General features: G+C 37.8%; 2 protein-coding genes across 2 annotated transcripts; both read left to right on the top strand.

The window, feature by feature from the left end:
- The first annotated feature begins 6,641 nt into the window (after nucleotides 1–6,641).
- Nucleotides 6,642–8,072, top strand: LOC131039997 (uncharacterized). The gene has a single exon (XM_057972865.1). It carries the CDS (start codon nucleotides 6,642–6,644, stop codon nucleotides 8,070–8,072), a length of 1,431 nt encoding a protein of 476 aa, XP_057828848.1.
- Nucleotides 8,069–12,370, top strand: LOC131039996 (uncharacterized). Its single transcript, XM_057972864.2, has 5 exons — nucleotides 8,069–8,414; nucleotides 8,580–9,067; nucleotides 9,152–9,886; nucleotides 10,019–10,895; nucleotides 11,004–12,370. Exons 1-5 carry the CDS (start codon nucleotides 8,069–8,071, stop codon nucleotides 12,368–12,370), a joined length of 3,813 nt encoding a protein of 1,270 aa, XP_057828847.2.
- The last annotated feature ends 328 nt before the right edge of the window (nucleotides 12,371–12,698 follow it).

The following is a 12,698-nucleotide window of genomic DNA, read 5'->3' as shown; positions in this document are numbered from 1 at the left end:
CTAAGATGGATAAATCTGAATAAGAGAATAAAAATGGTTATATAATCATCATTTTCATTCATACCATGGTAGCCCATAAGTCATCAAGTGGGTGTAATAGCATCCTATTAAGATATCTGGGTTCAAATAATATCGATGAGACCCAACGATGTCGAGAGAATAAGGGTATGGGTGGTATTACAATAGGGATTCAAGCCTTAAACATGGGAACAAGGTCTTACTTACATGGGTTGGGTTTTGTAGTGCCACATTTTATCATGTCTATTGTTTAGGTAATATTTGAACCACTAAAGCTAGATTTATGTGGTGGAGGTGATTTATTTTAGGGCAAGACTTATATTGTTACTAATGATAGACAATCAAGCATTAAACCCTAGATTTATGATAGAGGAACTTAGATTTAGATGGTAGTTAAAAGATATCTTTACACTATTAGTACACACTTGCTCATTTTGTTGTCACCATCATTGGCTTTTTTCATGCATTTCTCATATAGGGACACACTTTATATTTTTTCTAAGCCCTTGTCATTGTTTTGTCTTGTAGACAAACTTATGTTTCCCAAGCCATGTTGTCTTTAAAAATATAAAGTTCTAGACACTTATTTTGTGAGCTTATTTGAAGACACCATTTTGTATGCAATTCATAACAATAGGTCAATATAACGCCCAAGGACACTTGGCTTGCTCAACAAATTCATAGTAAAATTGCTAAGACATGAAGTTTTTGTTGGGACTATACTTGTAAAACCTAGATTTTGTGTAACGAGATTTTAATTTGTATATGTAATCCACATGAGAGCTATGCAAGGTAGTTTCTCAACCTCATAGTCTGAAGAGTTTTTCCCTTTCATGTGTTTCATATTACATTTTATAACTAGAAGCTCTAAATAATTAAGCAGACACTTGTTATTCATAATCAACTAGTTGTTTGCAAGAAAAAATGTATAAAGGACTAAAATGTAGGTTGCTCATCATTACCAACAAAATTTTTAGTGTGCGATATAAGTACTTCCTAGCTAAATTTGTTTGGATCTTTTTGGTAAGAAGGTTAAAAATTTCAAGTTGATGAAAGATACAATTTAATGTAACCAACATTGTTAAAATTGAGTCATAGTGTTGTCCTATAAGATGTCCCAACATAAATACAATGTATTTTACAGGTGACACTTGATCCAAATCATGAATAAGGATGACAAAGCAACAACTAAATGGAGCTTGACTGTTCATGAGAAAGACTTCACACAAACAACTTCCAATATGAAACCAACAACCTATGTATAATGAAAATCATTTCATCAATTAAAATGTATTAAATAAAATACATATTCTACTAAATAATAATTTATATATTAATTAAGAATCACACCCATAATAAATATTTACCTACTTATTAATTTATATTAATTAACATTTTAAAAGTCAAAATTATCCCGATCAATATTAAAATGCTAACAATATATAGATTTGGAAACCAAGGCCCCTTTCAAATTGTTTCAAACTTTTAATATTTTAAGAAAAAGTCTAGTATTTGTCTAAGGCAATTATAGCATTGATACAAATACTCTTGAACATAATTTTGTTTGCATTAGATTAGATAGTGATATTGTATAATAGTCAGTCAAACGAAAATAATTTTACACCTCGTTCACATTAGAAAGTGAAAAAAAAATATCTAAAAAATGACTAAAACTTCTAACCACTCTATAACTCTTCAATATCCCTCCTCCAAAATCAATTGAGGAATTTTACATGAAGCTTCTAACCTATAAATGTATGCGGAGCAGAGCTTGTTGAGGGAGATTCTATCTGAATGATATGGCAGAAGATCTTTACAGTCTATTCTTTTCTAGGGTCTCTAATCCTGAGCATGATCTGGATCTGCCTAGTGTTGTTAGGCTTCATCACAACAATCTGAATGATGAAAATACACAACAACTGATTCTCCATCCAGAGGAAGCAATGAAACGCAAAAGAAATAAGAGCATAGCGTTATCTGAAAACGTAAGGAGGAAAAAGATGAGACATATGTTCTGCACTTTGCAATCTCTGCTGCCTATCTCCATTGTTCCAAAGGTAATTCCCAAGGAGATAATCTTATTTTGTTCAACTTGCTATTGATTTAACTTCTCACTTCCATTCCGCTGGTGTTAATTTCATGAGTTTGTGTTATATTTCAGTTACCAAGGGATTGCATAATAGAAGAAACAGGTAAGTACATCCAGAATCTCCAAAACAAAGCCCAGGAGCTGCAGAAGAAGAAGGCTCAGTTATTAATGGATCATAATTCATCAGCCATTGATGTGGGTATTGAGATTTATAACAATGAAATAGTTATAATAAGAATTAGTGCGTCAAGAATGCCTCGTTCTCTGTGCAAGATTTATCAGGTGGTTGAAGAAGTGGGTTTGGAGATAGAGAGAGCAGATGTTTACAGAGGGGATTGTATCGTCTTTCTGTATGTGCACGCCACTGTAATTGCAAGTACTGGTCCCCATGATTACTTACTAGATATGAGCCAAACCAGAGCTTGCCTGAAATTGACTTTAAAAAATATTTACTAGTTATATGATGAATTTAAATCTGGAGTCGCTGAACCATCAGCTTTCTCTCATCTGTCCTTGTATTGAATCTGGGTTAATACATAAACAACCAGAATACCTTGTGCGTAACGTACGTAGAACGTATTTCTCATAATGTACGTGTTGATTTTATTTTGAATATTGGTTATTAATGTTGCAATCTTCTACATCTGTACGGCAGAGGTGCATGTTTATGTAATTCAGTATATTTATCTTCTAAATTTTTTATCTTGAGATTTATGTATCATAGGAGGGTTTTTAGGTATTGATTTATAAGTGAAATAGATGTTTCGAAAAAGATATCTTTCGATATATTAAATATACGTGTTAAACGATAAATATATTGGTAACATCTACTTGCAACATGTAAGATATTGAGTAATTCTCACTATAATTTTCTTTTTAAACGAGTATTCATAATTCTAATTCTAATCTTAAACTCGATCATTCTAATCTTAAACTCAATCATAAACATAACACTAATCTTAAGCTTTATAATTTTAACCCTAAAATTATATAATAATTTGAATCATTTAGATCAAATTAGTGTTAATGTTAGAATTAGAATTAAAGTTAGAGTTATAGTTAAGTTTAGGGTCAACATTTCTATTTTGATAAAACAATATGTTAAGTGTAATCTTTCTAATGTTAAAATTAGAGTTAAGGTTAGAATTAGAGTTACGAGTTTAGGGCAAGAAGTTGAGTCCAATTTTTGGTCAAAAAGTGGAAGTGTGTTTCTAGTTTCCAAATATGTAATTTATTTTAATACCCACATAATAGAAATTGACTTTCAAAAGAGATTTCTAAAAACCACTTTTTAAACATGACCATTTCAAGACCATACCATGCATGTGTACAACGCACACTTTTTGACACAAATAAAAGATTTTTTCCAAACCCTCTTGGGAAATTACCTTTAACACACTAAAGATTGATGAGCATTTTTTTTTTTTTTTAAATTTTTAATTAATTTTTTATTGGCCCTAATTGTTGTTTTAAAAATTCGTCGACCCAAATAATTTGACCTTACCTTATTATTTTTTGAATTTTTTTAAAATAGAAATGAATTTTGTGTAGATTGATGACATAATTTTTTTCAAAAAACTTTAAAAAAAAAGTTATTAAATAAACAAAATCAATTAATATTTCAATTTTATAGACTAGATTGAGTATAAATTAATTGAAAAATAGAGAAAATAATTAAAATTTTAAAAGATTACATATTCAAAATCTACACAGTGTAATCTGGAATGGGTTTTAATTTCGTCAAAAAGTTCTCTGATAATAGGCATGAAAAATTTGGCAGTAGTTAGTATTTGAGCATCTCATTGATACAAGCTTGAACCTGTAGGTGCAAGTCTAAGGTTTGGGCTTTCTATGTCTTTACTCAACCTAAACCCGATGCATGTGGTGGGTTTGGTTTTGAAATTTCATATAACAAGGCCCCGTTATTTAAATATACTAGGTTTCGTCCAAGGGGTTGAGCTTAGTTGGTTAAAGCATTGAGTTCTCAATGTGGAGACGCAAGTTCAACTCCCATGAGGGACACCTTTGTGTAGAATTCTAAGTTGTGACTCTTGGTCTTCCATTGGTTGTTTAAAGTGGATTTTTAAGTTGTGACCCTTGGTCTTCCAATTGTTGTTTCTAGTTTGGTGCTCGAAAGGAGCTAGTATTTGTAATAAGTTTGCTCGAAAGGAGCTGGTATTTGTAACAAGTTTGTAATGCGGATGCTCAAATGAGTAAAACAATGAGCTTTGTGATTCTATGATAAGTAATACAAAAAATATACTAGGTTCCCATTATATAAAGTGCAAAAATGACTTTGTAGGGGATGTTTTTTTTTTAAATACTGTTGCGAAATGGGGCCCAAATTTTTAAATAATGGGGCCTCTTTTTTTACATAACGAGGCCCCATTCCTAGTGATGTGTTTCCCAATGAATTCACTTCCCCCTAAGTGGGACTAATCTTTGTGCACGTACGGTTAAGGTCAACATATCTATTATTATAAAAAAAATATGTTAATTGTAATCTTTCATTAGCTATCTTAAAACTAAAATATTACATTGCCACTAATCAAGGAAAGAAGAAATAGAAACAACTACAATGATGAACAATGTAACAACAAGAAATCCAAAGAGGAAAAAATAACAACCAATGCAACTCATCATTGATAAAATATCAAAATAGTGTCATTCAATAAAGAAAATTCAAATCAACAACAACTATAATTCATTGAAAAATGAAATTGCATGTAAATAGACTAAAAGAGCAACCACAAACTCTAATCTATAACAAATCTTCAATCACAAACAATAAAGCAAGCATTCAAAATCTGACAAAGCATAACAAAGAAAACATAATCAAATGTTCAAACCATAAGTTGAACATGATGCTCTTGCCTCCATTACTCTTCACTTCCTTGTTGCATATGGTGGTAGTGGCTCTTAGAATTGTAAGATTCTTAAAGACTGATCACAAGAATTTGAAGAATGAGGTTGATCATGATTGAGGATGATGTTGATTTTATCTAGATTTTTGGAATATGAATCGATGTCTAGATTGATTTGACAACAAAAAGACTAATAATGGAGAATCAATGAGACAAGGTAGTTGGGAATTTATTACTCATGTAACTGGGTTGATTCAAAAGTTACCTTAGTTGACTAAATTACTCAGTGGAAAGTGATTTAAAAAATAGTGGATAGATTGACTAGTTAGAAAAAGTGATTGACAAGTCAGTGGTCAAGTCAGTAGTGGAACTAAGAGTCAGTGGCAGTTAGCCATTTTCAACATGCGTTCTAGGAGAGTGGATGAAATTAGAATTTTAGTTACATTTAGAGACATTTGGTTCTCAAAATAATGAGGGAAATGAAATTAAATAAACTAGGAAAGACATTATTAGCTAATTAAATAATTTGGATTAAATATTTAATTATTGGAAGATAATGTATTTAATATAATAATAACGATTATTTGATTAAACTAAATAAATGGGACTAAATTTAGGAAAAATTAGCTAAGTAAATAATTAAAAATTATTTAATTATAGAATTGGAAGAAAATTTGTAATTTTAAGTTTTTTGAATGGAAGAATAATGTTGATTTAGAAGAATAAAATTAAATTAATTAAATAATTAGAATTATTTAATTAGTAATTAATTTCAAAATCCAATCAAAACTACTTCTTGGGGAGTTTCATCACTAGTTATAGAAAGGAAACTATATACTCTCAAATACCATTCTCAATCACTTACAACAAGGAAGTATCTATTTAAAAGTTTTTATGTATATAGTTGTCACTTCCATCTTTATTGTGACTTTAGAAAATTTATGAAAAATACAATTATTTTAAATTAAAATATTATTTAACGTATGTGATATTTCCTTTGTTGTTATTATATATTTATATGATACCCTCTTTGTCGAAAAAAAATATTATTTCCACCCATGCTTTTAGCCAAGAGAATATCTAAGCTATTGGGTCTAGGAACCTTTCCCTCATTAAAATTTTCCTAATAAATAAAATATCTATTATATTTAATATATTTATAACATAAAAAAATATTAATAGTTGTTTGGCCATTAAACTGAATTAATTTTCAAAAAAAAAAAAAATGAATTAGTTTTTAAATAAATATTTTAAATGTACTTAATTGATAAACTTCATTCTTGAGCGTTGAATATTGTCAGTTGACTGCGATGGGAGCGTTTGTATTCCGTCGCCGAGCTAGGGCAATTGTGCCCTAGCTCCTCCTTGCTGTGCCTGTATCTGCGTAGGGGGGGTGTTCGTTCACGTGGGCTGGGGGGGAGCCATTTTTTGCTATCGAAGGTCTTGTTACCTCTTTTTTTGGCCACCGATCTATGCTGGGACGGGATTGTTTGGGCGGTGCATGCGTGCGGGAGCCGTGCATCTGTGATTGATGCTTTTGGTCTCTCTTTTTCTGATTGCGGACTTGTGTAACGTCTGCGATTTGGTTGCAGCGCTGTTGTGACGGGTCGGGGCTATGTTGGGCCCGGATTGATCCCATTGTTGTGGGGTCTCTAGGGTTGAGAGGGCTAATGGCTAAAGGGGAGCCGCCTAGGGCGGTGCCTGGTTCAAATCCTCAAGAAGCAGTGGGTATGAATTTGCCAGGTCAAGAAGCAAGGGTTTTTGAAAATGCCCTCTTCTCTCAGAACACAGGGGCTACGGATCCAAGATCGCCTGTGGGATCTCGAATCACGAAGATTAACGGATGTCTTGAAAGGTGCAAAGATAGACCCAAACTGGTAATTCCCTTCGAAATGATTGCTGAAGATGTCGAATATTACTCTAAACATTCGTTGTATTGCAAGTTTCTGGGTCTAAGAGTTTCTCTCCAATTTCTGGAAAACTGGGCTCAGAAAGTGTGGGAACCAGAGGGCGAAATGGAGGTTACACTGCTAGCAAATAACTTTTTCATGGTAACTTTTCTTTGTATGGCTGATCGGAATAGGGTTTTTGAGGGTGGACCCTATTTTTACAACCAGGTGGGGCTATTCGTCAAACCATGGCATGCAGGATTTAATCTTTCTGAGGAGCTTCCAAATCGGGTTCCGATGTGGGTTCGGTTACCCAGATTTCCTATAGAATGTTGTCGCAAGGATGTTCTCCATATGCTTGCATCGATGCTTGGGAAACCGATGGGTCCTTCATCACAAACCTTGGGTAAGAAAGTTATGACCTTTGCTCGAATTTGTGTGGAACTTGATTTGAGTAGACCACTGCCTGATGCGGTAGAGATGTGTGCGGGCTCACATTCCTGGGTGCAACAACTGGATTATGAGACCCTTCCTTTTCGATGCCGCCTTTGTCATGAATATGGCCATCTGGTGAGAAGATGCCCAAAGGCCAAGTCAGTGGAACAGCAATTTTCGCCTCCTCCTCGTGATAATCCTAGTGCGGACAAAGGGAAGAAGCCTGTTGCTGGGGAGGGCAAAGATGCGGAGGGCTTTGTTCAGGTTAAGGCTCGTAATCGGAACAGAGGCCAGAAGCGGACTCTAAGGGAGCGACAGGAAGAAGATACCTTTAACAGGTTTGAGATCTTGGATGAATTGGGTCAGACAGAAGTTAATCCTAGATCAATTATTGAGGATGAACTAGCAGGGGATTCTAGAATGGGGACTATCTCTTCCATTCCTCCGGTTGATTCTCATGTAGAGCCTACCATGCCTATGGTCACGGATGGGCAAACAGGGTTTCAGATGATATTAGAGCTAAATGTTGAATTGGGTCAAGGGGTAGAGAATGTTTCTACTCCTGCACGGACTACAGCTCCAGAGTCGGATAAGCAAGGTAAATCTTCTCCTCATCTGGGCATTCTTCAAAAAGATGGTAAGAAGGGGGCCTCAGAGAAAAATGTTAAATTGGGAAGAAAGAAGGACTTAGAAAATATTAAGATGATTGGGGAGACATTGGTGGAGTCAGGTTCTGTGAAGACCTTGGATTCCCACTTTTCGACTCCTTCGAAATGATAGTTATCTCATGGAATGTAAGGGGCTTGAACAGCGGCCCTAGACAAAAGGCTGTTTGGGATTTAGTTAGGAGTCATTCTCCTGATGTTCTCTTCCTTCAGGAGACTAAGCTTTCTGTGGAATGCATGATGAGTATTGCATCTAAGCTGTGGAGGAATGGTCTATGTCAGTGTATTGGAGCTCAGGGATCTTCAGGGGGTGTGGCATGTCTCTGGAACCCACGAAAGATCCAACTTGTGTCCTGGATTTCCTTTAAGTCCTCGTTATCCCTGGTTGCTCTGTGCACTGAGTCGGGGGAATCTGTTCTCTTTTCTAATGTCTACGCTCCTATTGACTTCCAAGGTAAGCTCCTTGTCTGGAATAATATTTTCTTGGTTCGTAGTTTATTTCCTTACTTGCCATGGATTATTGCTGGGGACTTTAATGCTATTCTTGATCTAACGGAAAAAAGAGGAGGTAATACAAGGCTGGATCCTTCTTCTTTCTTGCTCTGAGATAATATCTCAGCACTCAATCTCATGGATATCAAGCCTAGCAATGGCCGCTTCACTTGGAATAATAGAAGGGAGGGTGACAGGTGCATTGCTGAACGCTTAGACCGCTTCATGGTTTCCTATTTTTGGGTGGGTGGATTGTGGTCTTCTAGTTCTGAAATTTTGGATTGGAGAGGCTCGGATCATTGGCCAATAAAGCTTGTCATTTCTTCAACTCATCTGCCTCAGAAGCCACCTTTTAAGTTCCTGCTTATGTGGCTTCGTGACCCGGACCTCTATGGTTGTGTTGCCAAATGGTGGCAGGTTGGCAGGCCGGCTTTTGGTACAACAATGTATGTTTTTGCTAAGCTTCTCCAGCATGTCAAGTTTCAACTCAAACGGTGGAATCGACAATGCTTCGGTAACATCTACCAGGCAAAACATAAAGCTCAGGCTGAGTTGAATGGCATTACCAGATTGATTAGGGAGGAGGGAGTGTCTGAATACTTGTTACGGGAAGAGGCCAGAGCTTTAAAAGCTTTGGAGGAATGGGAGTTGAGAGAGGAAATCTTTTGGAAATAGAAAGCTCGGATTGAGTGGCTTCAGGAGGGAGACAAGAACACTACCTTCTTTTTCAATTCAGTAAAAGCCAGACAACATGGTAATGCTATCTCATCTTTGGTGACTGATAGGGGAGAGGTTATTTCTTCTACTCAGGGTATCGCTGATGAAGCAGTGCAGTATTTTGCTTCTTTATTTAGAGAGGAAGCACAGGGAGACCCTGTTGCAGAGGCCCAGGTCCTTTCCTGTATCCCTTCTTTGGTCTCTTTGGAAATGAAACAACATCTTATGAGTGTCATAACTTTGGAGGAGTTAGAAAAAATTGTTTTCCAGATGAAAAAAGGTAAGGCTCCTGGTCCAGACGGTTTCCCGATTGAGTTCTTCCAGGAATTTTGGGACATTATCAAGTTTGATTTATTGGCAGTTGTTCAAGAATCCCAGACGAATAAACAAATGCTCCGGGCCCTGAACTCTACCTTCTTAGCACTCATTCCCAAGGGGGAGGGGGCTGACCGGTTAAGTCAATTTCGACCTATTTCTCTTTGCAACGTAACTTATAAAATTATATCTAAATTGATTGCTGAAAGGTTGAAAAAGTGGCTTACTATGCTAATCTTTGAAGAGCAAAGTGGCTTTGTGGAAGGTCGTCAGATTTTGGATGGGGTGGTGGTGGCTTCTGAGACTATCCATTCCATGGCCGGCTCTAAAGCCAAAGCTATGTTCATCAAGCTGGATATGGCCAAGGCGTATGACAGAGTTCGTTGGTCCTTCCTGCAGAAGGTTTTGAGTGCCTTTGGTTTTGAGGAGGAATGGATTTGTTGGGTTATGAGTTGTGTGGGGTCGACTTCCTTCTCAGTTTTGATTAATGGGGAGCACTCCAACCTCTTTGGGGCTTCTCGGGGTTTGTGGTAGGGTGACCCTCTTTCTCCTTACTTGTTTCTTCTTCTGGTGGAAGGTTTGGGTCGGTTGATTAAAAGGAATGTTGAAGGAGGCTTTATTCAGGGCTGGCAGTGGGGAGAGGGTATTCCTGTTCAGTCTCACCTACAGTTTGTGGATGATACAGCTTTGATGGGTTTGGCTACTATTAGGGAGGCTTCTAACATGCGCAGAGTGCTGGATGTCTACCATGCTGCTTCTGGTCAGTTAATTAATGAGGGCAAGTCTTCAATTTTTTTCTTTAACACTCCGCCTTCAATTCAACGAAGAATTGCTCATATTCTCAGGTTCCAAATTGGAAGTCTTCCTTTGCTATACCTTGGGATCCCCATCTCTACTGGCAGGCAGTCTAGGGATTCCTGGCAGGGTATTCTGGATAAGTTCAATGTCAAAGTGAACCACTGGACTCGTCGTTGGCTGTCCTTTGCTGGTCGGGTCCAGTTACTTCAATCTGTGGTACAGGCTCTTCCCCTTTATAGATGTTTGATTCAGGTGGCGCCGATGAGCTTTGTTAAGAGCCTTGATTCCTTAGCCAGACAATTTTTATGGGCTGGTAATTTGTCATCAACTAAGTGGAGCCTTATTAAGTGGGAGACGGTTTGTAGTCCTAAAAGATTTGGTGGTCTTGGATTACGTCAATCTTTGCTTTCTGGTACTGCTCTGGCAGCTAAATTGTATTGGCGATGGTGTGTGGAACAGGATCGAGTGTGGGCTAGGATCTTGTCTCACAAGTATTTTTTTGGGATCCCCCAGCGTGATATCCCTCGTTATAGCTTGGCAGGGAAAGGCTCGACAATTTGGAATACTCTCAAGAAGGGGGCTGCGCTCATTAAGGGTGGTCTCTTCTGGATTTGTAAGAGTGGGACAGAAGCATAGTTCTGGCATGACTCCTAGGATGGCTACCCCCCCATAGTTTCCCAATATCCTCACCTGAGTATATTGGCCCAGAGGTTTTGCGAAGCTGGGTGGACTAGGGTGTGTGACTTCAAGTCATTTTCCCTTCAAGGGCAGGTAGTGGAAGCAAGATGGAAGACTTCAAGGGAGTGGCCTATTCTGGGGTTGGAAGTTGAGTGTGCTGAGCTTCATAACATCCTTTCGGGTCGTAGCTGTAGCGCCTTGATGGATAGTGATGCGTTGGCCTGGTCCCCTAATCCCAAAGGTACATACACTGTGTCTTCTGGTTATCAGGCGCTGCTCTCTCAACAATTTGATGGGGGGGAAGTCCATTGGTGGAAGAGAGTCTGGAATAATTTCTCTTGGCCAAAATGTAATTGCTTTTCTTGGACTTTGGATTGGAATAGATGCTTGACCTGGGACAATATTCAGAAGAGGGGTTTTGCTGGCCCTTCAAGGTGTGTTCTATGTGGTGGGGAGGAGGAAGATTCTCCACATTTATTCTTCTGCTGCCCATTCACATTGCAACTATGGCACCTCTGGTGGGATGCCTGGAAGAGTCAATGCTTTCATGCATCCTCCCTAGCTGAGTTTTGGATGAGACTGGGAAGGCCCCCTTCCTCGGCTCGCTTCTTGCAGGATGTCTGGTATGCTGGCCCTATCTTTTTGCTATGGCAAGTTTGGTTGGAAAGGAATCGTAGAATCTTTCGGGATGAACAATTGGGGTTTCAACAGGTTTGGACTCGAATTATGGGAATGGTCCAGGAAACTGTGACAGCTAAGAGTGAGATTATTTTGCCGATGGAGGAAGGCGATGCGGAGATAGTTAATAGGTTTGGTATACAGGGGATATCTCCAGCCTCAGCTTGTGCCAGGAGAGGTAGACGTGTGAAACATAGAGTTCAAAGGATGGGGAAATGGCTCCCCCCTCCTGCTGGCTTTCTGAAAATTAACACGGATGGTTCTTCTAGGGGTAATCCTGGTCCAGCTGGAATTGGTGGGATTGGTAGGGATTCTTCTGGATTGGTGGTCTTTATCTTCTCGGCTAATGAGGGGGTGCAGACTGTTAATAGGATGGAAGGCTTGGCTATCCTATATGCTTTGAAGCATGCTTATGCCCTAGGGTGGCGGAAGGTGATTTGTGAAGCTGACTCTCAAATTCTGGTTAATTTGCTCCTTCAGAGGAAGATATCTAAGGTTAGCTGGCAACTATCTGTGTTAGTACAACAGATATTACAGGTTAGCTCTATAATGGATTCGGTGTCGTTTACCCATATTCCAAGGGAGTGGAATAGGGCAGCTGATTGTCTGGCTAAATGGGCGTCAGAAGATGTTGATGGTCGGAGGATTGACGAGTGGGAGCAGTTTCCCTATGAGCTATGTCGGGATTTGGAGAGGATTCTTGTTGAAGATGAAAGTGGTGTTGGGGAATGAAGTTCTCGTTCTTGTTCTTTCTGTAATCTCTTGTAGTCCTTGGGGCTTTGGCCCTTTGCTATTTTGTACTCAGCTTTTCTAAATTTCAATAAAGTTTTTACCCCTATTTTTCAAAAAAAAAAAAATAAACTTCATTCTTGTAGAAAAATCATCATTCCAACATGTAAAGGGAAGATTGAATAATCTGATCCACATTAGTGTCTTTCCCAACTTATGTGCAAGAGGGTCAAAATTTGGCTCCCAATTTTTAATATTAATGTCAATCCCATCCATCATGACAAGGATTCCTTGAAAGATTTCATTTTTAGGGAAGAAGAGCTATATTCAA

This window comes from Cryptomeria japonica, chromosome 7, assembly GCF_030272615.1.
Source record: "Cryptomeria japonica chromosome 7, Sugi_1.0, whole genome shotgun sequence".
Lineage (NCBI taxonomy): Eukaryota > Viridiplantae > Streptophyta > Pinopsida > Cupressales > Cupressaceae > Cryptomeria > Cryptomeria japonica.
This window is presented reverse-complemented; position numbering and strand designations above follow the sequence as displayed.